General features: G+C 43.5%; 1 protein-coding gene across 5 annotated transcripts; it reads left to right on the top strand.

Moving 5' to 3' along the window:
* Window positions 1–502: 502 nt before the first annotated feature.
* Window positions 503–26,142, top strand: LOC111074159 (cartilage oligomeric matrix protein). Of its 5 annotated transcripts, none has more exons than XM_022366836.2 (14): window positions 503–563; window positions 1,285–1,558; window positions 8,828–9,004; window positions 10,627–10,693; window positions 10,762–11,077; window positions 11,159–11,288; window positions 11,353–11,490; window positions 13,719–13,913; window positions 13,990–14,107; window positions 21,577–21,698; window positions 23,750–24,072; window positions 24,168–25,651; window positions 25,724–25,857; window positions 25,950–26,142. In XM_022366836.2, the coding sequence occupies exons 3-14, from the start codon at window positions 8,920–8,922 to the stop codon at window positions 26,018–26,020; spliced, it is 3,183 nt and encodes a 1,060-aa protein (XP_022222528.2). In that variant the 5' UTR covers window positions 503–563; window positions 1,285–1,558; window positions 8,828–8,919; the 3' UTR covers window positions 26,021–26,142. The 5 variants fall into 5 exon arrangements, with proteins under 5 accessions (XP_022222528.2, XP_022222526.2, XP_022222527.2 ...); XM_022366834.2 differs by having other exon boundaries at window positions 522–581; XM_022366835.2 differs by having other exon boundaries at window positions 535–696.

Below are 26,142 nucleotides of genomic sequence, written 5' to 3'. Positions count from 1 at the left end.
TGATTTCTGGTCTTGCAGAAAAAAAATTTGGCAACTCGGTATACCCTTCTAAAGGTTAGTATCCATTCTTATTCCCCAAATATGAATGATTCATTTATGAGAAATCGCTGTAAAACTTTCCCATTTCCCAAATATTTCCAGTAAAAACCCCTCAAAAAGCTTCCAGCAAAACACACACAAACAATCTGGCAACTCTGCCTGTTACGCAAATTTCGCACGTGGGCGTCCCGCTTACTCACGCGTCAAAAGAAACACAAACGAAGACAAAATGCTGCCTGCCTGCGACGCGTCGCCGAAGCAAAAGCAAAAGGCAGCAACAAATGCAACAAAAGCAACAGCAAGAAAGAGCCCCACAAAAGCAGCAGCAAGTCAACGGCATCTCAACAGCTGAGAACAAAACAAACTGCAATCAGGCAACTCGCCAATGGGAAACCGGGCACCAACAAGTTGTTTGTGCCGCTGCCTCTGCCACTGCCGCTGCCTCTGCGGCGACTGCGGACTAGTCGCCTTGGCGTTCCCTTCAGAGTTTCAGTGCGCGTTTGCACGTTGAACAAGACGGTACGGTACGGATCGATCAGCAGGTGAACAAACGAAACGAAACACAACTCATCGAAGATATCGCATCAGCATCGGCATCGTAGTCGCTAATCGAGAAAATGCCTGCTATTTTGGCACGTGATCTATGACAGCTTTTAAGTGTGTGTTTTTCAAATCATTTGGATCGTCGGTTGGGGATGGGGCCGCTTGTTAAATTGTCGCTGACAAAGTTTTTGACAGTTTCCAATACCACCCAGAGCTAGTCGCAGTCCTCAGTCCCCAGAAGCATCCTCAGCATCGTTCGTTTCCATTTCCATTCCGCTGTCAAGGTGTCCCATGTCCCTCCCATGTCCGTGTCGGTGTCCGCGTCGCGTTTGCGTTCTTGTTGTTAATAGCATAAAAGTGTTTTAATTTTTATTAGCACGAAGACCGCGACAGAGAGAGGCACCGCACCCCACATCAAGTCAGTTGTGGAGCAGTTGCCGTCAGTGGAGGATCGTCTTCTCCAATAGCAACCGATCGCGTCGCGTCGCGTTGCATGTTGATTTCGTTCTAATAAAATCAGCTCCCAGAGATCTTCATCGCGTGTGTCTCCCTTCTTTTTTTTTTACCTCATTCTTTCAACCTCCAACTCCATCCCCAACTACATTTCTGTTCGGTCGAAACGGATTTATGTGTGTCGCATTCGGATATTTTGAAAAGGGTTTAAATTATCTAATGCATCCGTTTCCTTATCGATTCTTATAGTGTGAAGGCCCTACGATTGTGCGATTTGTTTGATCTTCGAAAAGGAAAATAATAATAAAAAAAAATACGAGTATACAGAACCGTTTGTTGGAGTTTGTGTGTGTGTATCGGAAAAGAGTGGAAATAATCGTAAAAATAACTCAACTCAAGTCGTTTCCATTCTAAATTACGAGTTGACAGACGCAAGTGGCTAAACAGCCCAAGGAGCTGTCTCTCTGCCTCCGACACAAAAATACTTACTGCTCAAAAGGAGAGCGGCGGCCTTGACTAAAAGGTGAGTGTGAAGGTTGCCCAGATCTCACAGATCTCGGCCTGCAAGGCGCTCAAGAGTGTGCTATAAATAGTAGGTTGGTTGGTCTAGTCTCTGGGAAAGTGGGATAAGTGCGGATGCTAAAGTACGTTCCGATTTAATTCTTGGAAATAACTTTGCATATATTACAGCTGGTGGGAGAATTGTTTGGGGATACAGGATAAGTGCACCCGAAATATTTATATGGGAATTTCGTTTAAATCTAGAGAGTCTACACTCTGAGAAAAATTGTATCTCAGGGCTCTTAAAACGAGTATTTACATCATTAAAACTAATAGCAGATATTGGAGAATCTCAGATATTTAACGACTTAAGCGCCGTCTTCCCATGAATTCTTAAAAATCAAAACGAAAAGGGATAAAACTTAACCAAATAAGCTCTTCAAATAAAATCCAAAATATCACCTCCATATACGCATTCAATACAATGGCTCCTCTCTATCAACTATTTCCCCTTTTATTATCCAATATCCGAAACTCAGTTTTATCTGTCTTTATGGCATGATAATCGCTGCATTATTGATTGGGCCAAATTATAAATATTTTTTTATATGCGACTTATTTCACCGCCATTTCATATCTGATGATAAATCACGCTAATTGTTGTTGTAATTCAAATGCTATCCGATACATATCAATTAACCACACCCAATAGGAAAACCTGAGAGCAGCAGCCTGGGGCATCTACAGAGCGCCCGACACATTAATCTATTGGTAGATCTTTGGGGTCTTATCTGCATTGGCGCCCATAAATACCAAAGTCCAGTCATAATTTATTAATTACTGGACTTTCCACACATATTTTAAAGATCCGATATAAGCCCCCGATTATGTCTCTTTGAGAACAATAATTATGTGATCATATAGGGGAATTGTTTGCCATAACCCAAATGGGGAAATATACGAACTGGTAGTTGCGGCCAAAACAGCAGCCACAATTTGTTTACTGCTTTACTGTTGACCAAATGTAGCCGGAGACAATGCCACAAATATGTATATTTGGTTTAAATACATTCTCTGGCCATATATTTCATTTGATTTGGTTTGATTTCCCCCATCAAGTGGCCTGCTTCTGCGCAGACGCCGCTCTACTGCTCTATTCCAAAGCGATTCAATTAAAAGACGCCCACAGCCAAGAGCCAAGAGCTAAAAGATCTCCATAACAATTTATAACTGCCTTTCCAAGATGTCTCTCAGAGTCTTGCGGTTATTTTTTTATTTTTATTATTTGAATATATAACGACAGGCAGTGGCAGTGGCGTCGTGACCTGAGGGGGATTTGGTCTTCAAGAAGGTTCGAGTATCGTAATTTACTTTGAACTTGAAAAAAAAGATTTACTTAACTGCTGCTTGATAAACACAGCACAATTAAATAAAAGCTCTAAATATACGAACTTGAGGAATGTGTCTTCCAAAAAGGATATGTTTCCTAAGGACAGAAAATTTTGTTAAACTGGGAATTAAGATTTTTTATTGGAGCGTGTTCCTAGTGGAGCTATGCCACTTGATGGTGGAGTTTAAAGATTAAAGGCCATTCCCTCAGCTACGTTAATAATTCATCTACGACCAAAAACTCTATAAATAAAAGTCAAAAAACTATTTATTCGCCTCCCATTCAATCCATTCCTCTATAACCCATTCAGATGACTCAATACGGCAGATATCTCTCTCTCACTCTCTCTGGCTCATTCTCGTTGTGCAGACCATATATAGAGTGTCTATTTATTATTAAAACATAAATAATATTGCTATTGTTGGAATTTCCGCTTGGCACAGCGAGTTATGGGTTCGTTAACAAATACAAATCAAGTGGAAAATTGTTGCAGCAGCAAATTAGCGCATCGTCAGTGGATAGTCATTCCAACCACCAATTTCCGACCACTTGCGGGGCACAGGGCTAACAAATTTTTTAATTCATAAATTTGCAATTTAAATAAACCTTAGTCACAATAAAAGATCAGTCTTTTCTTGTCTTTTTGTGTTATAATATTTGGACTGGCGACTGTCGGCGTCAAATGTGATTCAAACTGAATTCAAATGAAAAGTTCGGTTTAATGGTTCATCAGCATAAGTTAATGGGTTTTCGGCTTTTGGCTTAATGATGGATTAAACATATTCTAAAGCGTTTTGACAACCTCACCAACACACAAAAAATTAACGACATCTATACGCTTTTTCAAGGCATAAAATATATCATTTATAACCTGTTGATTAGATCCGAATGGAGAGGGAAGATATTTGCGTCGCTGTTTGGTTTGGCTATAATTTGATATTCTGCGCAGATATGCAAATGTCGTGGAGGAGATTGCGATGCGAGAGGTGTGGTCCGGCAAACACCTGACGATATCGTATAATTATATAGCCACCATATACGTGGCATGTGGTAGATGGTAGTTTATTGCAATTTAATATGATTTGCGACAGATTCTAGCTGCCGGCTATATCTAATACGTATTTAAAGAATGTATTTTTGTACCCATGAATAAATTATTCATCCGTCATTTCGAATTAGCATAGGCTGGAATGTACATATCTACAAAGAGTTACCTTACCTATACTTATTTTCATAGCATCTCCAGTTTTGTCTTTTATATTCATTCAAATCTCTACTCAATAATTTTTCGTAATTTTTTTTTCTTTTAATTACATCCCTCTATAAATAATTATACCCAACATTTACACTTTGTTTTCTTCGAATGAGCAACTTGTGGCAGGTGGCAATTACCATACCAGAAATGTCCATCACCCGCCGCCATTTAATTGACAGACCTTTCAATATTATGAAATAGGACTCCGACACCTGAATGGCCAATATTTCAAGCTGTCAACTACTGCATTTTTGGGTGGAAAAATAAATGTGGAAAAATCCGAATCGAATCGAAACGAAATTCAAATCGATATAAATACAGAAATCAATGAAAATGAGGCCCGGCCCGTCAAGTGCCGTTCGAGTGTCGCTATTGAACTCGACTTTGAATCAGGGTCCCCCGGGGCTTTAATCTTGTCACTTTCACGCACTCCCCAGATACTCGCGCGCACACTCGACTCGCGCGCCGGAAGTTATACAAAGTCCCATTATGATGATGAAACCAATTTATCAGGCAGCAAAAAATCAATTCAGTTCAGGCTGCAGCTCTTTTGGCCTCCAATTATTAAGTGCCTGGAAAATATTAGACAAAAGCTAAAGAAAGTTTGCTTCAAATGAAAATCCGCTGAAGAATTTCCCTAAGTGGCTTAGTTGGGTCTCCACGCTCTCGCTGCGGCACCGCACGGCTCGGCTCTCCCTGTGTCTCTTTCTTGATGCCGGGGATGCGTAGGCGCCGTCATAGATTTTTTCCATGTCAAACCAGCATCTGACAGCAGGTTTGCCAGCGGCAGAGGCAGTCCCGCACCGCGTCTCCATCTGTGGCTCGAACTGAAGTTTTCGGCTGAGCATTTAAGCGCGGCTGATTTGATTTCAGTGACACGACGCCTGCGGCACCAACGGCTAAAGCTTCGGCTACGTTGACGCGAAACTTGTCCTGCCCACACGCGACTGCAGCGTCAGCGGCAGCTGTGTCGGCAGCAACAGCAACAGCAGTCGCGCATGCGCAGTAGCTCAGCCCAGCGTTTATTTTTTTGTTTGCCTCTTTTCGTTATATTTTTGCGCTGTTTTTAAACGCCCTGGGGGACGCGTCCGCTGAGGTTGCATGCTGCTTCTTGCGACCAGCAAAAAGAGTCAAAATATTTGAATTTCTAATGCCACACGAGGGCAGTCACGAGAGTCTATCAATGAGTCGGGGGGAGTCTGAGACGGGGATCAAACCCCCGATATTTGCATACACCTCGACCAACCCTCGCTGCCCAGAACTCTCATGAAGGTTCCCCAACTGCTGCCCCCCAGGCAACGGCTACGGTTACGGCTACCCATTCGATCTGATGAAAATGACTTTTCCGATAAGCATCAAATTTCCTTTGATGATAGACCAGAAACGCCTTTTGTCACTGGCAGTCACAGTCACTCTCGTCTGGTTGGTGATGACGCTAAACTTGTTCAATCGGCTCTGTCGGATCAGTAAGGGGTCCAACCCGGGTGACTCTGGGTGACTAGTGGGTGAAGATCCCATCTCCTTGCATCTCTCTCTCCCTCCTCCTCCTCCTGCCTAACCAGAACCCCTCTGGCCTGCCCATTGATGCGGTTTTTGGTCGTCAGTTGTTTGCTTTGCGGCTTCCGTGTGCATTTGCCTTTTGCTTAATTAAATGTCAATCATTGTACGGAGGGTGTACTCCTCCTCTCGATATGCTCGTAAAGACGGACTTTGTTTTTGATTTGTCCGCTTTATTAACTTGATGTGGCGTCGTCGTCTCAGCGGCAGTTCATGTGGATATGGATGTGGATGTGAACGATGTCGATGTGATTTGGTTTGGCGTCTCCATGGCGGAGGGTCTTATAGTATGTTGTTGAATGCGTGGGCACTGGACAGAGATATATCTCTGTGTCTCTGTGTGCCTGATATATGCATGATCTATACCAAACCAATGGTATTAAAAAGTATTTAATAAATTTCAGGCCTGAGGATTATGTGTTTAGGTGTTTCCATTCTCTGAAGGTGTCTCCCGCTTCTGGTTTCTTTCTTTGTGTATGTGTCTGTGTGTGTGTGTGTTGGGGGCGGATTACTTGGTTGACATTTGGTGGGAAATGTTCTGGTTGTGGTTCGCGGTAGCCAGCGGTTGAACAACTTAACTGGCTATTAATAAATGTTTCACTGAACACTTGGCACAGATCTGAAGCACTGCCCGGGTTAAGTTCTAGGTAACCTTTCACAGAATTGATCGAGTTAAGCCTCAAGAACTTATGGGTAATGGTCGGAAGAAGATGGGATTACTTTCGGTTAAGTTTGTCATCTGTTAAGATGATATTTCAAGGGAATAAGATCTGTGCTGGAGTTTTTACTTAATTTACTGATCAATCAAGCACATACATAAGTAGATATTGTGAATGGTCGGGAATGATCGATAAGAAGATTATTGAAAATCTTAGCTAGAAGCTTTTTCCTTTCCTCACTATATTTTCACCTTATAGGTAAGGAACACCTAAGATATGAACACCCATCCACTTAATCCGCTTTCGTAATTCTTCCGTCATATGGCACATAAAAACATTAAAATACTCCCCAAATACTCTCTGCCAAGAAGTTTCTCTCCTGGCAACTCTTTTTCAGCTTTTACTGCCTGAAGGAGCTACTGAGACCCATAAGAACTTGTGGTTATTGTGGTGGTGCTCTGGTAATTGCGATTACACCCATAAACGGAATAGATCCTAATGCCACTGCCCGACGACTGACGACTGAGACTTTGTGACTCAGTGACATTGTAGCGAAGAGAACGAGGAGCAACGAGCCAGCAGCAGCAACGAGGGAACTGCTACTATAAATCCATAACTGTCAGTCAACATTTTGGACCAGTATCTGAGACGTTGTCGTTGGTTTGTCGTCTCTTGTATGGCCATAACGACATTTGCTTTTGGCTTTCTGTGTACTCTTCTGTGGCTGGGGGAGCATCGACGACCGTTACTACATTCCTGGGACACCTTTGAAACACAGACCTGAAGCTAAAGCTAAAGCTGAAGCAAACAAAATCTTGGCCACATTTCTTGTGTTTATTTAAGCATGGAAATTGTGTAATTTCTTGAAGATGAGACCTGGTATGAATTTTCTCCCAATTGGATTTAGGTTTTTGTTTGTGTAGTTTATAACACTTCTTGACGTTTTTGTGGGCTGCTCAAATTCCGAATTGCAACTGGGAAAAAAAGAGCTAAAATGCATCAGCCATTTTACGATTTTTCCCCGCTCGCTTAATGCCAATCAGTGCTCACTTATTGCGTCGAGCGGTCTTCCTAAATTTTATTTTATTTTATAGATCGTTAAATTTGTATATTACACAGAATTTATGAACACTGAAAAACAGAAAATTGCAGAACTTTAGTTGCTCTTTGATCGCTGAAGATTCATGAGAACGATAGAAAATTGTCTTCGATTTACAGAAGCCGTTGAAGGAGAAGAAGCTGTCAGATTGATGGGATTTTCTGAGGAAAACAAACAAAAGGCTAAACAGTTGTAAAAATTGTGTTGGTGGGCAAAACTTGTTTGTGCTTTATGATAATCTAATCGAATTTCAGATATTCGAGCTATTCGAGTAGTATATCTTACAACATGGCTGGGTAAATTATTCCGCAATTCATTAGGCGATTACAAAACTGGAAAATGGCAGGCGGCATCTATTTGAGCAGTAGATAGGAAACCCGTTCTTTAATTGCTTCATTTGGAGCTCGAAAAACTTCAAATCTACTTTTTGGTTCTGAAATTCCTTTAGGAATGAAACTGTAGGCTAAATCGGAGTACTTTAAAGGAGAAACTTAAATGATTACCCCATTTCTGTGCTATAAATTAATTTCTCTCACGTGAAACCCCAACAGAACTGAGGCCCATTCATAAATAAAATCGGAATATGGGACCTACTCTCGCATTACACTTCCAGGAATTACATTTAAAAAACATAAATATTTATTTTGTTTAGTTCAGCATCTACCGAAGCGCTTCTATCGACCTTTCCAGAGAACTTCCGCTCGAGGAAACACCTGAAAACACAGAAAGGCAAAATCCACACTAACTTACAGAATTAACCAAACATTTATTTAAGTAAAAAACAGGCAGAGACGAGACGAAAGAATTATTGCAAAAATCCAACATAAATCTCAAGCAGCTCAAAGAGAGAATCCACGCACATGGAAATTACAGAAAGAAATATAAAACTTTTGCCTACGAAATGCTTTATTATGATGACGCCCACAAATGGCCAAACGAGATGAAAGATATAGAGGGGGAGATCCATAGATATATATATAAAGTTATCTAGGTGATACCCGACCAAGTACTTCCGGCAGAGTGGGGGAAACGGGCACAGAAAATGGTGGTGCCTGCTCAAAAATTTCAAAAATGCTGCCCAGGCATTTCATTCGCTGTTTCGGTTAATTCTTTTCTCGTTATTACATTTTTACATTTTTAATTTGAATTTTATTTATTATTTTATGCGATTTTATACGATGCGCCTGCTGCCACCGCCTCGCAATTCGTTTTATCGGGGAATTTTATTTTTAAAACAAAAATAAACAACCACCGACCGACCGACCGACGACTGATCATCTCCGATTTTCTGCTCTTTTTCGTTTCATTTCATGCTTTTATTTATATTACAGCGGACGGACAAACTTTTGTGGCCCCTCCACTGCCATACGTACAAATATATAGTCGTACCATCCCAACCCACAGACCTGCTGAGATTGTGACGATGAATTGGACGCGCGTGCTGCTAATCGGGTTGACCGCCTTGGCGCTGACATTCGTAGAGGTTGCATCACTCTCACTGGATCCAGGTAAGTGTAAAAACAAGGCAGAGACTAACCCGTCTTCCACTCAACTCTTTTCCTCGCCCAAATTCCATTGTGCAAATGCACTGAAAGAAATAGTTTAAATAAAGTCAAGTTCGACTTTTGAAAAAGTTTAAATGCCGCTTAGTGGAATGAAACAAGTTTTGAATCATTCGATGCCAGTAGAAAGTGTAATTTATGGAGAACATCTACTACTACTACTGGATCCCCTTTAAATAGTTGCAGATGCAGATCTTGTTGCTGCGTTACAGTAATTATTCCCCAATATTACACAGTACACGGATCTGAAAGAAATCATTCTAAGTACACCAAAAACCTCTCAATAAGGATCAAATGATTTTTATTGAAAGAAATTCCCTCCAGTGTATGTATGTACATATTTTTACCGTTTCTTTTATGGTCACAAACACGCGAATGATCGCCCAGGCTTTGGCTGGCTAGCCCCAGTGTCAATATTTGCCGAGAAAACGCCCGAAACGCCATACTCGCACTCTAGTGTACTCTTGGCATCGTATCCAACTTGGCGATTTATGAAAATCTCGGGCTCGAGCTGGAGCTTGAATCCCAATGAAAATGTCGTCAACTGTCAGATAGGTTCATTGGTTGTTGAGCTGGTGACCTCCCTGAAACCCGTAGATGGTGTTTGCGGTGCCCGATCACGAGCACCAGCAGAGAGAGAGAGACTCATTCGCTTGAAGCTCTAGCATGCAGTTGGCCAATGCAATTTCTGTGCCTCATGTCCATAGCCGTGTCCATGTCGTGAAGGTCACCCACCCGGCATCATGAGCCTGTCAAAAGTTAGACAAATAACCCAGCAAATGCGTGAAATTCTATATAGAGACGTCGCTTGATAGATTCTTTTGCCCTGACAGTCCGCTGACTCGCACTCGAATGCGGATTGTGCAAATACGGAGCGGACCCCCGACTACGAGTATGTCTTTCGTATTTATTTGGGTTAACATGCCGCTGGATTAGAAACAGAAACAACCAAGGCGATCTCTCTCGGGGTGACCAAAATAAACAGTTCCATGTTCAATGTGTCCGAATGTCGTAATCTTGTGGCAGGCGCAAAAACGCAATTGCCAATGTTTGTGGATAAATAGAGCAAGTGGCAAAGTCTTTTGGTTTGCTCTCGCGATTAAGTTTTACAAACATGACCCAACCGAATTTTATTTTGTTGAATTTTCGGTATTTGTTTAGCTGTTGATTTGGTAATCGATCTGTTTGATTATCTGCTTGAGGAACGGAAGTGCTTCTTAGCAGTTCTCTGACAGCGTGAATCCACAAAAAGGGAAGTGTCTGATAAGGTGAGAGATTACTCGCGATTATACTAAAAGGAATGTTTTTAAGCGTATTTGCAGTGTCCTATTTCCGCATTCATTGATAAACAATAAATAAATTATTAAAAATAAAAAAATAGTAAATAAATAAATAAAAGAATAAAAAAATATATTGCCCAAAAGACCCCTTTTAACTAATCAGCAATTAGCTACCACTATATAATCATACTGTACTGCTTCTATATTCCATATCCCAACTTTCTTATCCTCTTTTCCCATATATCTATTTCTTTATATAATTAAATCTTTATTGTTTTTCACCCACAGTTGCCTCCGCCGAACTCGAACAGTTCATACGAAAAGGCGATGTTGTCATATCCACCCGACACATAAGGTAAGTCATCAATTAGGTTCATACTAACTTCAGAGGTTACAATATCTGAGCTCTGGGCTCTTTTTTAGACCACGTCGGAAGCTGCACATTTCCATAGAAGCCCTCTTTATGATCGATTTCCCCATGCTGAAGCACAAGATGTCCTTCTTTTTGGACCGCAAACAGCAGCGGGTTACACTGGACATTAGTGCGAATGGAGCCACCGAGTCGCGTAACTTTGAGATACCCAACATCAACGAGACGAGTACTATACGATCGTTGGCCCTACAGTTCGCCAAGAACCGCATCACCCTCTTTGTGGACTGCAAGGCGAGCACGCATCATGACATCGAAATGAATCTGGCCAAGCTCTACATACAAATGGATGATCCAGTGATCAAGCTGGTGAGTGGGGAGGATCTTTCTTCTAGTGCTCTATTGGGGGTAGATATACAACTGAGAGAAATCTGTGTCTTTCATTGACAGTTCCGTGAGCGTAAATATCCCTTGCACTTTGATGCGGACATGGAGCACTCCCTGCAGCGGGCCAATTGCCAGAAAGGTCTGCATCGTCGGGGCAATCGACGCATGCTGCGGAACAAGATCACGGAACGTGGTAAGTTTATCTGAGAGAGCTGTCTGCTGCCAGTCAGTCCACCACAACCCACCGATCATTCCAGAGAAGAACAAGAAGCGCGATGTGCGCGGCTGGTACGAGCCAACCATCTCCCGGGAAGGAGTCACAGATCATCGACACCAGGAGGTGCCAACGGACGTTGAGCGTGGAGATATACCCATTCTGCATGGCGATTGTGAAGGTAGGTTGCCCGCAACAACACAACCACAGCACCACTGCACCACCCATCGGTTTGAATCTGAGTTCCACACAGTTTTTGTCAGCAGCTGACAGTCGGTAGTCCTAAAGCAGTCAACGACTCATGCCCCAGAGGCGAGGCCTGATCTCTGAAAACTCTTCCGAATGTCTTTGGCTTAGATGACGCGTTGATGAAATTGTTTGGCTTTTCTCTTGTCCGTTGTCGTTATGTCTCTTGAGGAACATAATTCAATTAAGCAAATGTTGCAGAGTGTGGGTTGTGGAACTGATTTGAGGGATCGTTTGGTTTTGGTTTGAGCGGGGGCTTGAAATGTCAATGGCATGGCATGTGTGCGAGACCTTGAAAACGAACACAAGCCTCTCCTGAAAAATTGCAATGAGAATATAAGATTTTATAGCTAAACATAAGTTGAAATTCTTTGATCGAAGACTTATTCTTAATAGAATATAAAACCCCTTAAATCAGGAAGAATTTCACAGCGATTTCTACACCATTTCCAATTTTCGAGTAATCTGAAAACGAAAACTCAATTAGAATCAATATATCCTTGATATATCTATCATCGGTATACCTCTTAGGCTGTACAACATCATGTAAGACACATGGCAACAACTAAACTAGTTCATCGTCTCTTGGTTTCCCAAATGCACATCTGGCCTGTACAAATGTCTGACTTTGTCGGTTGCCTGCCTCCTGCCTGCCTGCCGAAGTGAGTTTTGTCAACATTGAAAACGTCGCCGCCTTAACGCCCAAACGCATCCGTTCCAAGTCACAGATCTCCGGGGTCTACGTCTCTCGATCTCGTTTTGGTTACATTTGGCAACCTTCGTTTCTATCTCGTTCGTCGTCGTCGGCATAGCCACGTAATTCATTCATTACGTTTGTGCCTTTGCGATTTATATGCCGCCCCGGACCGTACCCATGTCAACTGAAAGGCTGCTGAGAGATTGGTTGCGCGGGGCAGGCAGATCGGTACAGATCAGAGCCAGCTACCAATTTGGTGTTGTTCTGCACTGCACTGCGCTGAGCCAGATAAATAATAATTATGCTGGGTCGCCACTAGGCAGGGTACCAAACGAGTGCACAACTTATGCATGGGCTTTGTCATATCTTGCCGTTCACTAGCGTTGTATCTACGTGGGCGCCTTTACCTCTCGCTCGCTCACTCTCTGGAGCACTTAGCGGCGACTTATTGGCAAAGACAGTGTCAGTCTTCGGTGTGGGTACCACTGCTAGGGTATATATGTGTGTAGCTCTATATATGTAGCTGTCTGCAAGTGTTGTAATTAATTGCTTGCCAGATTTGTAAGGCATTAGCCAGGTAAACTGAAGATGATTTTCGGCCCTAATGAAGATCATAGGCAGGCAAATTGGTAATGAAAGATAAGAGGATTAAAAGCATTAATCATAGAAACACTTTTCATACTGGCAATTCAATTAGGGAGTACCCTGGCCTGAGTAATGTATCACAGCTGTTACTTATCTATATCTACAGTTCCCCTTAAGAAGATGTCATATTCTTCTGAGTTCTCTCTTCTGCTGTAAAGTCATGAAATCGGTATTAATCTGCTTTAACTCACAGTTTAATTTATGCCAAAATAAAATCCGCCATACATACATATATGTATATATGTATGTGTTTATTATTCTCCATCGACTTACCATTGTGCAATCCCACATTAGTGCATCAGTGACTCAATCAATCATGAGGTCCTGACTCAGAGAGAGAGTTCGGTTCGGGATGTTGGGTTTGTGGATGCTTGGCTTTGTTGGCCCATTGCATTAAGCTCCACTAAAACCCCTCTGAACGCATTAGCAGCGCTGTTCAAAGCGCCGAAGGAGTGCATTGGAGCGACAAAGCGGATTAGGTTGCAATCAGAGACAGCGAGAGAGAGAGAGAGAGAGGGTCCCGACAAGCCTGTACTCGCACTGTACTGCATACGATGTTGTGTGCGTTGTGCATGGGTTAAAATGAGTGCGATTTTTGCATTGGTTAGACCTTAATCTTGTCAGACGCTTGAACGCTTCCCACACAAACGCAGACCCCGGACCCCGTACACCGTATACCGGAGACCCTCTGTGTGCCGAGAGTCTTCATGAATTATTGTTGCTTTATTTAAAGCCTCAACTGAAAGGAACGGAACGGAACTCTACCCTCAACTGTTGTTGTTACTGTTGCTGTAATTGTCTGTGTTTTTATTCCAACCCAGACGCCCTCGCACGATCATTGAGCGATTTACTGGCTTTGGTTAAGCTGCTCCGTGAAGACGTCGCCCACCAGCGCCAGGAGATTGCCTACCTGCGTATGCTCTTGGAGAACTGTGCCGGCTGCAAGAATCCCCTATCCGGGGATAATCAGCTGCGACTGGAGCCCACTTGTCGCACGGCGAATCCTTGTTATCGCGGTAAGTGCGCTTTTATCGATAGCTCGAAAGCTTTCTATTGCATTCAAAATTGTTAAATTTTGCAAAATTCTTTCAGGTGTCGACTGTCTGGATTCGGCCGCTGGCCCAAGGTGTGGCCGTTGTCCTGCCGGCTTGATTGGCGATGGCAAGATCTGCAAGCCGGGCGTCACCTGCGCCAACTTCCAATGCTATCCGTAAGTTTTTGCTAAGTCCTGTTCCATCCTACCTCTCCCTCTCTATGTCTCTCTCTCTCTCAAGATGTTGTGTAGAAAATTAACGCAGTTTGTAGAGCTCTTAATGGCGTCAAGGGCGTGGCGATTACATCCACGTTAATTGTATTTGTCATGCTGTGGGCTCCAAGGGCTTGAAAAGCGCCGCCGATCCGGCCAAAAGGTTCTCTCCTCCGACTGACTCTGCAATTATTTGCATTTGGCCTTAATGGCAATTTGATGTTGTTTATGGTTTGATGATCTAGTCAGGCCACTAGCTTAATCAACTCCTTGACTAGCTAGCACCTCTCAGTCACACAAATATCCCCATCCCCATTCACATCCATATCTCAATCTATATCTATATGTGTGATTGATAAGCAAGTGATGCGCCCATTGAGAGGGGATTCACATTTAGAGGTTTATTTACTTGGTGAATTCTACGAATAAATAAACAGAACAGAACAGAGAATAAGTGGAGTGGAGTAGAGTATGCTTACACCCAGGGAAAAAAGGACGTCAGATTCGAATATTTACACTTGAATTTAAAATTTCACTTACAAGTTGATATTCATAAATTTCATATTTAAATTAAATTAAATTGAATTCTACTTAATTTCCATTAAGTTGTATTTAAAAATCCGAATATTTAATTTATATATGGGTGTGTTTTTTTTACAATGCTATTTTTCTCCGAGTGTAAAAGTTTGTGTAAGTCATTTGAGTGATTCTGAAACCAGTTCCACCTCTCGCCTCTTCCCATCTGATAAGCTTCGTAGATCGTAGATATGTCAATCCGAATGCGAAGAAGACTTCCTAATCCCTTGTCGCTTCGGGACAGTTTAGTCGAATCAAGCTAGTGTCGGGAAATATGTATTCAAATGATCTTTACGAAGCACATTTACTATCCAGCAAAAGATCTCTTTCATGTGTTTGCGATACAAAAATGGGAGTAGGTCTTATCTTTGCTGAAATGTATTCTCAAAAACTCCCACCAAATATGGCTTCAGACAAGGAAAACCTTTCACTGCACATAAGTTAGACATCAAGCCACCCACAGCCCCCATATTAAGTTATCATTTTCAACAACCGGAAGAGTCTCCCACAGTCGGAAATCCATAAAATAGTTAAAGATTGTTCTTGGCTCTGTATCTGTATCCGTATCTGTGTAATGCCAAATTTGTTTCAATCTCAATCATCGAATTATGCAAAAGACCCTCAGCGCAGCGGTGGACCCTAATAAAAACATAAATTCTGGCACTGGAAAATTTCATAAATATGTTAAACAAAACTGAAACAAGTTATGCGGCGATGTAACGGTGATGGAACTCAAGAATATTGGGTTGATGCTATTGTCGAACAAAATGCAACAAAACCCTTGCAATACAGCAATCCACAGACCTGGGAGACCTAAGATGTGAGAGGTCTGGACCACAAATGGCACTTGAAACAGCCGCATAAATTAGTTAAAATGAACCCGCACCTTTGCCATAAGAACCCCAGACCCAGATCCAACTCCAGACCTTCGAAGCTGAGGACTGACTGACTTCATTGTGTCAAAACACTTAAAGTGATTTCTGTTATTTTTTCCATAGACTGGGGGACTGGGTAGCCCTTTGGTAATGCGAGAAGCAAGCGCCTGTGTGCCCTGGGCCACGCGCATAGGAAGCATTGGACCATAAATTTGTGTAAATTATTGAAAAGAGCCCCCACAGACCCAGAGCAGAGACCAAAGCCTGGCCAAAGAACCACCGAGTGTTGTAGGTGTCTAGGGATCGGATTGGATGGGTATGGTTTGGGTTTGGTTTGTTTGGATTGCCGAGAGGTAAGGTGCGCCTCTGACCGTATTTTAATTTGCATAAAATTGTTTTAAATGTTGTCACGATGCGTCGATCGCCGCCGACTCGTTACTGTCATCTTTCATTATCGATGAAATGTGGCCAATGTGTGTGGTAAGCCGCCACAAAAACTGAATCACCATTCCCCCTACCTTTTTCTTTTACTCATCTCCCATTCCCCCAATCATTTTAATTTAGAACCCACCAAATGTCATCTGAGTCAAATGCGGCTGAGAATCATGGCTGAGAACATGGTCAACGCTTTGTTTGTTTCCACTTTGATTCTAAAGTCCATTCTTTGGTGTCGTTCGGAGTCGATCGATTCTATTAAAAGACCATAAAACTTGTGCTAACGGCATGCACACCTGTTGTTGCTTGTCCTTTGTTGCGCAGGTTATCCACAGTGTTTGTTTTAATAGGGGTTATGCATGAACATCCCATCCACATCCCTGTGGTGCCCCTCTTTTGTGTTGGAGTCCAATATTAACCGAGGAGGGGTCGGTGGTCGGTCCCTTTAGTAGCGCTCTATATTGATTGAAAAATGTTCTCAGGTATTCCAAGACCTTATTAAATAAACATGAATGGGGAGTAGAGTAGAGTTCTAGGGATTCCTATACTTAACATCATGTTGGGTAAATCCCTATCTGATCCCCCCTTTTATCGCTTAACGCTCTGCCTTCATCTTCCAAATAAAGATCATTCGCACACTCATAGCACTTTCGATTCCACTCTCCACCGGTTGACCACCTGAAAAGCCAATCAGCCCCAGGCCGATGACAGTCGAGAGGCGCCTCCGCCCCAGAAATCAGTCTTCCCTGCACACACTTACACTTCTGTTGTTGAATTTAGAAAATTATGCAGACGATGAAATAATCAGCAGTGCAATCAAGACCAAGGGGAGATTATATTACCCAGCTAGAGATAGATATGTGGATGGGTTATATTGGAGAAAGAGATTCCGATTTGAAGACCGATTGCAGTCTGCAACATGTGTACGAGGCATGCTGAACATTTTTCGAGACAGAATTCCATTTGATTGTGGCAACTTTCCCACAGAATTTCGAATCTCTATGCATATTCCCCCCCTCTAGTTTTTTCTCTTTCTTTTGGTGGCCCAAACAAAACGTTTACGGCCATGGCTCGAAGTCTGGCTGGAAAAAGCAGGAAAACGAAAGAGAGGAAGCAACCGGAGAGGCTGGTTCACAGCTTCGAAAACATCAAAGTTCGGTGGAACGGTGGAACGCATATCTCAGTGGGAATCAAGTTCGCCTACGCATCAAGGAAAAAGTGGATCCATTGATTCCAAGTCGTTGTTGTCGTTGTCGTCGGTGGGTTCGGTTCGGTTCGTTTTTGTTGTTTTTGTTGTTGTTGTTGTTGCTGTGGCTCTTGACTCTGGGGCTACGGCTGTGGCTGTGGCAGCGTTTGACTGCTTGAATTCAAATTAATAGTTGACTGGCAGTGAATCCAGCTGGGGCCAAGTTTATACGCTGAAGTATATATTTATTGTGATTTTCTTGCTGATTTCGTTTGAGTTTTGAATTTTTTGAGTTTGAATTTCGTTTAGTTTTGGGATGAAATTGTGTTCCTTGGGTAATTGTTGAATATTTGAATAAAGATACATTTGCATTCCCCTCACCAACTAATTTTCAATTAGAAAAATTCTGTACAAATATTACTCAGCTAAAGTCTACTTAATGTTAATTATTTTTGACTGCAATTTTTATCTTCAACTAAATTCCCAAAAGCTCTCACCGCATAAACCTCATATATTGGCACATTGCCGTTGTCTCTGCGGTTGTCTTGGCCATGTGCAGGCGCAGCAATGAAAACAAAAACAAGCCCATGCCCAAGCCCGGGCCAAGTCGAGATCCGCAGCCACAGCTGAAGTCGGAGTCAGAGTCAAGCAACCTCACAGATAAGTGGCCTGTGGCAAAATAAACGCCGCTTTATGGCAGTTAGCTGCAGTTTGTCCAAAGCGTGCGCCATAGGAGGAGAGGAGGTGGATTTGGTGCATGGAATGGATTGAGGATGGTGGCACTGCATGGATCCCCCTGCCTGGCTGCCTGCTCCCCCAAAAGGGAGCCCAGATACGAGTGGCAGCCAAGTGTGTTTCTTGGCTCTTTTGTTGTTAGAAGTAAGTGCTGGGCATTTGCATGGCATGCGCTACCATTAGAAGCAATTTGGGTGAGGGTTAATGGAAGCTAGGAAGCGAAGTGTAGAAGGAAACCCATAAGAGTTAGGGTTACGATCGATGGTAGACCATTGAAAGAACTTTAAGAAGGACTCTTAGTGGGGAAATGAGTGGCTAAAATCAATGATTAGTTATCTGCCAAACCCTGACAAATCTCGTACGTCTATCATATATAAATTCCTTCCACTGTAATCCCCCCAACCAGAACCCAGGCACCAGATGCAAATGGCCTAAAAGCCTTTGCATGCTTCAGAACCATGTTCACACATTACTCAGGTCCGGGCCCTGCTCCTGATGGAGGAGCTCCCTTCCAAGGCTCCTTTGGTTGGTGTTTGAACTGGTCTCGACAGAAAAAAAAAAAAGGGAATCACAAGAAGAGCAGGGACCAGGGACGCAGAGGCAAGCCAGCAAATTGGAATTATGAATTATGAATGCGTGGTTAATAAAAAGAACGTCCAAGAAGCAGGCAGTTAAGGCAGAACATCGAGAGAGCCGAGCCCCAGCCCCAGCTTCAGCTTTAGTGAGATCCCAAAACTCCGAGTGTGTTCGTCATGCTAACTATGGGATAACCATGGGGGGATGGAATAGCTGGAGATGGACATTGGGCGGGGTCAGTGGCAGAAATGCTAATGCGTTCCTCGATGCGCTCGACTGGATATTTTCCCAGCACTCAAACGATGCCGCAGCAGCCACAGACACAGACAATATGGTCGAATGAACTGAAACAAAGCAGAAAAGCGCAAAGTGCCAGGGCCAGTGTTAGTGCCAGTACCAGTGCGAGGAGGAGTCGGAGGAGGCGTCTGGGAACATAGCCAGAAAGCGAAAACCCCTACGCAATATCCAACATGGATATGGCTATGGCCATGGCAGTGGACAGCAGCGCGCCTTGACTCAGACCGCTTGCCACTTAAGTACTTAACACTTTTTGCTAATTGCGCGTTGCGCTGCCAGTTGGAGGCATGGCAGGCCTATGGTCGAGTCCGTGGTCCCCCGTTGTGGCAGCCACAGCCGAACCCCCAAAATGCTTACGCACAAACTCTGCAGTCCGGTACTCCGGACAAGTGTGTTGTTGCCCACCATGGATACGCCAAAGCCGAGAGCAGAGCCCGTAGGCTGATGAGTCTCATCAACTGACAGCGCCAAAGAATAGAAAAAACAAAATTTGAATCTTTTTTTTTTGCTACTCAGGTTTGTTTTTTGTTAAGCCAACAAAAATGTTGTTATAATACTCTGCCCTAAATGGGAGTAGGGAATGTGATACAAGACTTGGGGCCAATTTTAATAGTAATAATATTCCCTTTATTCTTCCAATTAAAAGATTTTTAAATCTTTTAAAAATAATATATGTATATTATTTGAACACACTTTTCCCTGTACCTTCTTTGATCTTCCAACCTTTAATTGTGACACTCGGAACGAGAGAGAATCGGCTTGGAACTCGCTCTTTCCTTTTTGCTTTGCATATGCATTAAATGAGGGAGAAGGGAGAGCGGCTTCGCGCCTTTTTTGCATTTTTTCGCACACACACAAACAAAGAGACCGCGTGACCGAATGAAAACAAATTCAAGACGCCAGGAGCACGCATGGTACCCAGGGCTTATTTGCACAGGAAATTAATTAAATAATGAATTAACACACTTGTTGCACTGCACTTTCAGTTCGTTGTCATTTTTCTGCCATTTTTATTTCCTCTCCCTCTTGGTACGCCTCTGCACCACACACACGCACATTATCTCGGATTAAACACGTTAAGGTCATGATTTTTGATATTTTTCACTGCACTACACTAACAAAAATTGCGCGACAGTATTTTCCGATTGATTTCCACGATTTTCCCGCTTTTCACGACCCGAAATTGGCAAAAGAACGTGGAGCTGACTATGAACGCGTGCAAATGGCAGGAAACTGAAAATAGAGAGAGGAGAGAGCGATGTAAATGCGTATGCAGCTTAGTACTCTCCCATTCCATGCTCTCATTTTTACGCTAGTATAAGAGCATCATTTTTGTCTCTTTTGTTTACCTCACACACCCACACACATTAATGGGTGCAACAAATTAAAAATGGATTTGTTTATATAATAATAATTTTGCGAAGCTTCTTATAATAGCTTAATTCCATTTAAGGGTATTCACACTGTGACTATATCCTTCTTGGTGGCTTAAACTTCCCTCCATGATTACTATTTACTACCGGGCTATGGGCAAGCAGGGAAGTTGGGGCCACGTCCAAGGGTCTCTCTGTAGAGCCCTAACTCTGACTGAGATTTCCGGCAAGCGAAAAAAGGCATTGTGTGCTTAGCCATAAAATATCGGAAACTATGGCTTCTGGGTCAGTTGGGCACGGTAGTTGTTCTGCTGATGGGTGATGCCCGATGGGTGATCTTCCTAGAAAATTGGACTGCTGTGAGTTATGTTCTGTCAAAGTGGGCTGCTGCAAAGCGAGCCTGAAAATTAAGTTTCAACTGGAAGACGAGGAGGATGCAGATAAAGCTGAAGCATTGCCCAGTGGACAGAGGGTAACGGGTAACTGCAACCCGTACGAACAGAACCGTACCAAGCCGAACCGAAGAGACCGATGCGAACTAATGACCATGTCATGATATGTAAATATTTTGCAAAGCCATAAGAAATCCCACACTCTTCAGCATAAATAAGAGACCCCTGTATTTGGGAGAAATTTACTTACATTTACATGCCAATGCCCATGTCCATGGGCCATGCCATGCAATGGAGCCTGGATTTTGTTGTACATACTCGTACTTTTGCCATGGGCTATCATATCATATCCATATCTCCCATCCTACACAACCTACACACAGCCGGAGTTTTGCCTCTTTTCTCCTTTATTTATTTGTGTTTCTCTGGGTTTTAATAAGATTTTCTTGTAATTGTAATTTGTTTTCTTTGGGAACCTGGTCGGTGTCGGCTCTTCCTGTACGGTTACGGGGGATCAACGGAACCCAAAAGCATCCGAAAAAAAAAACTGAGAAGGAGAGGAAGAGGGTAGGGTAACCGTACCTTCTGGCACATGTCTTGTCGCTTGTCGAACTGCGCTTTGTCGGTGCGCTTTGCTTTTGTTGGCCCCATCATGTCGTCCCGTCCCTCTCAATAGGGGTAACCTTTTCTCTTTTCACAGATCTTTCTTTCGCTGGTCAAGCACTGCCTTTTGTGTAACTTTGTTTCCACTAAACATCATTAATAAATTTGCCTTTGTATGGTTTACCTTTCTGTATCCCCCCATTAACATTAACAGTCTTTTGTTGCTGTTTGTTCCTGACTGTCAGTATTAATAATAATAAACAATATGTGGGGTGAGAGGGGGATATGAGACGCAGCACACAACACATCCTCTACTGCCCGATCCACTGATCCACCATTAACCAACTGAATCTGTGTGTCTCTTCTCTTTCCGTTCTCTTTGCAGAGGCGTTCAGTGTCACGATACCGTGAACGGAGCCCAGTGTGACTCCTGTCCGGTTGGTTACGAAGGTGATGGACGCACATGTTCTCTACGTAATCCTTGCCTGGACACACCATGCCCCTCAGGTAAGTCGTCCAACCCAACCCAAACCAATCGAATGGAATGAAAATGGAATGGGTTCTTTTCTCTCTTCTGTTTTTGTTTTCTTTCCCCCACCACCCGCGATTAGTGCTCAAGTGGAGTTTTGTTTGTGGCAAGAAATTGTTGGACATTTTGTTGATTTTATGGCTAATTTGAGTTTGTCGTGCCACTATTTGGAATCGTGTTCTTGTGTGGGTAGCTATAGGATCATATAACTGGGAACTAAAAGAGTGGCAGGTTTAATTTGATTCGAAATTTTTGGTGATTTAAATAGACATCAATCGTTCAAGGGAAAATTGGGGGGTTCTATAAACAAAAAATATTCGAGATTTCATATTAACAACTTTAACAATTAACACACCATTTTTGTTGTTAGATCAGATAAAACTTGAATATAGAATAGATGTACACATTTCTGTTTAAACATTTTTAAATTTTAAAATAAAAATCTATTGCTAGCTGTCCGGAATCCACTTGCAGGTAATATCATAAATTATTCAAACAAACCAAGTTCCTTTAAATATTATCCAGTTTGGGGCTGTTTCAAAAACTCTGCCTTAATTCGCTGATATTTCAGTCCATAATTTTCCATCAGTATATATACCCCTTGAATCCGACTGTAGCGCACTCAATTCACACGACTATTTGATTTATTAAGACCCCACCACTTTGTCTGAACTCTGGGACTGGGACTGAGACTGAGGACTCGCTCTGAACCCTTTTGATTGAATTAAAGACGAAAACCCTCGACAAATTATATGGTACGAAGAGTAATTTCTGGCTTCCCGCGAATGTGTGAAACGAGGCAGCTAATTAGAGCTCAGTCCGAGTCCCAGAGTCATCGTGTTTGAGGCGTGTTGGAATGTTGTGCGGCCTTCCTTATATAGTATGTCAGGTTTGCTTAGCTAATTGATTTTGGGCGGTAAAAGTTCAAAGTACAAGGAGATAAATTGGCATTTGGCTTTTGGCATTTGCCATTTGGAATTTAGCAGTAGGTGGAATATATTAGCGAAATATGATCAATTACATAAACGATTAACTAATAAATAATTCTCATTTGTATTAGGCAACATTCACTATCAGAGGCAGAGCCAGTACACGGCCCGCAAATACTCGGTCATAACGAACTAATCCACAGAGCGGGAGAGCAGCGTTTCGACTAAGACATACGAGAAACATATATATATTCATATACATATATGATTACGAATTAAAAAACAGAAGAAAGTGTGCACATAATGAATTACTACCTATATAAAATAGTCATAAGTTGTAAGCTCTATTCGATTGGCAAACGGAGGAATTTTCAAGTATTAGCAGTCCCCCCCTACCCACCATCTTCACAACAAAACGAACAAAAATATGATACACAAAGATACACCATGTGTACAAGTTTAGAATACTATATCCCCCCACTCCCCCGTACATATGTATGTCCCTCCGGCCCAACTCAAATAGAATGCCCAGAAAGTGGAGTCTATAAACGTGTAACGAGATTTGTTTACCCCTTCTACCGGCCCGGTCCCGCCCCGCCCTACTACTGTAATAAAATACGAATAGAATCTAATGAACAAAACAAAAAAAATGTATGCTGTAATGTTTTGGTATTTAATAAATAAACTCAATCATTGGCTATATAATGTACTATATCTTTGAAATCATCTTCCACTCAAATCATCTTCCCTCATCTCAACGAATCGCTTCATGTTTATACACTATCATTTTCTGGTCATACTACAGAAGAGAGATAACTTTTTTAATGTGGATTCTGCTCTGAGGGTAAGTGAGTTGCAGTCTAAATGGAGTTGCACTTTATAAAGGCTTATCATATTCGTAGTATATCATATATGTATGTAGTACGTGCAAAGACAAAGATAAGCCACGCTTCTCTTGTCTTTGGTGTGTGGGTTGAATGTTGAATAGTGTTGATCAATCCCGACATCATCAAAATAACACATACATCACATCTTCAATCCCTTTACTCACCCATCCATTGCTCATCTCTCTCTCTCTCCCTCTCTCTGGATCGATTCAGGTGCCCAATGCCTGAGAATAGGCTTTCCGCCCTACTTCCAATGCATCTCCTGTCCAAAGGGTCACCAGATCAACGGCACCAGCTGCCGCGACGTGGATGAGTGTGCCATCTATCAGCCCTGTGATGATCTCACTGTCTGCCACAATCTCAATCCGGGCTTCAAGTGTACGCCCTGTCCGAGCGGCTTTGATGGCGTCCATGCTCATGGCTATTTTGCGGACCATCTGTCGGTGGAGTACAGAAAGCAGACCTGCCTGGACACCGACGAGTGCCAGTCGGGCTACTTTAGTTGTCCGCTTCACGCCACCTGCATCAATGAGATTGTAAGTAAAGGACAGGATTTAGGAGCATTTTGGATACCTTTGTCAGAGCTAGTAATCATCACATTTCTCCTCTCTCTCTCTCTCTCTCTCTTCAGGGCTCGTACCGGTGCCAATGCAATGATGGCTTTGTCACCAATGGCACCTACAGCTGCCTGGACAGATCCTCCGTGGCTGTGTGCCCGGATGGACGCATCTGTGACAGGAATGCCGTCTGCGTGTACTCCGACAGCGTGCACTATCAGTGCCGCTGTACCGTTGGCTGGGCGGGCAATGGCCTGATCTGTGGACAGGATCGAGATCTCGATGGTTGGCCAGACCAGTCGCTCGCCTGTCCCGAGCTCCACTGCCAGCGCGACAATTGCCCGGATCTGCCCAATTCCGGGCAGGAGGATGCTGATCTGGACGGCCATGGCGATGGCTGTGACGACGACGCCGATGGGGATCAGGTGCAGAACAACAAGGACAATTGTCCGCTTGCCTACAACACCGAGCAGCTGGACGCCGACGGGGACGGTGTGGGCGATGTGTGCGACAATTGTGGACACAAGTTCAATCCGCGGCAGCTGGATGCTGACGGGGATGGTTTGGGCAATGCCTGCGACGAGGATATCGACAACGATTCCATTCCGAATGAGGTGGACAATTGCCCTCTGTTGAGGAATCCCAATCAGTCGGATGTGGACAACGATGGGGTGGGCGATGTCTGCGACAATTGCCCCACGATACCCAATCCCATGCAGGAGGATCGGGACATGGATCTGGTGGGCGACGCCTGCGACAGTGGAATCGATGGGGACGATGATGGCATCCAGGACTCCGAGGACAACTGCCCCATGGTGAGCAATTCGGATCAGCTGGACACGGATGGCGATGGCAAGGGCGATGCCTGCGACGATGACATCGATGGCGATGGTATACCCAACTACAGGGACAACTGTCCGCTGGCCAAGAATCCCAAGCAGCTGGACTTCAATCGGAATGGCAAGGGCGACATCTGCGAGGAGGATGAGGATGTGGATGGCATCCCAAACATCCTTGACAATTGCCCCAACAATTCCATGATCCATCACACGGACTTTCGCTCGATTCGATCAGTACGCCTGGATCCCGAGGGCGAATCCCAGCTGGATCCCAATTGGGTGGTCCATGCCAATGGCACAGAGATTGTCCAGACCCTAAACTCGGATCCGGGCCTGGTCGTGGGCGACGATGCCTTCGGCGGCGTTGACTTTGAGGGCACTTTCTATGTGAACGATGACACGGACGACGACTATGCGGGCTTCATCTTCAGCTACCAGAGCAATCACAAATTCTATGTGGTCCAGTGGAAGAAGGGCTCACAGACTTATTGGGAGTCGAAGCCATTCATTGCCTCCGCGGAGCCTGGCATTCAGATCAAGCTCATAGATAGCCACACGGGCCCGGGGTCTATGATGAGAAACAGCTTGTGGCGCGACAGTGACACGCCTGGGCAGGCGCGTGTGCTGTGGAAGGACCCGAGGAATGTGGCCTGGAAGGAGAAGACCTCATATCGCTGGTCTCTGGTTCATCGTCCAGCGATCGGGCTGATACGATTGCAGTTGAGTGATTGCCTCCCGAGTCATGAGTCCAGTCCATTTGCTCAGCTCTTGTCTTTTTTATTCCCACACAGAATGTACGAGGGCCAGAGTTTGGTCATCGACTCGGGCAACATCTACGATTCCACGCTCAAGGGCGGACGTTTGGGCGTGTTCTGCTTCTCCCAGGAGATGATTATATGGTCGAATCTAAAGTACAAATGCAACAGTGAGTAGCCCTATAAATAGCCCTCAAAATGTTCTCTGACTTTGATATACATACGTGTGTGTGCCTTTCCTTTCGTCTCTTCCATCAAACAGACCACGTCGACCCTCTGATTTACAAGGATCTGTCGGATCACTTGAAGCTGAAGGTTGAGCTGCAGAACTGATGGACTTATCACCAGCCATTGAAAGCTTACATCTGCCATGAATTTTAACCAAATTAACTATGTAAAATCTATGTAAAACCTTATGCAGTCTATGTTAATTAAAGAGTTTTTCGACAGAGTCG

The sequence above is a fragment of the Drosophila obscura genome, unplaced genomic scaffold, assembly GCF_018151105.1.
Source record: "Drosophila obscura isolate BZ-5 IFL unplaced genomic scaffold, ASM1815110v1 contig_179, whole genome shotgun sequence".
NCBI lineage: Eukaryota > Metazoa > Arthropoda > Insecta > Diptera > Drosophilidae > Drosophila > Drosophila obscura.
This window is presented reverse-complemented; position numbering and strand designations above follow the sequence as displayed.

Coding starts and splice junctions, on each gene's coding strand:
- LOC111074159 (XM_022366836.2), top strand. CDS start 8,920: ATGAATTGGACGCGCGTGCTGCTAATCGGGTTGACCGCCTTGGCGCTG. Junction 21,699..23,749: donor GGACACACCATGCCCCTCAG/GTAAGTCGTCCA, acceptor GGATCGATTCAG/GTGCCCAATGCCTGAGAATA. Junction 25,652..25,723: donor ATCGGGCTGATACGATTGCA/GTTGAGTGATTG, acceptor ATTCCCACACAG/AATGTACGAGGGCCAGAGTT.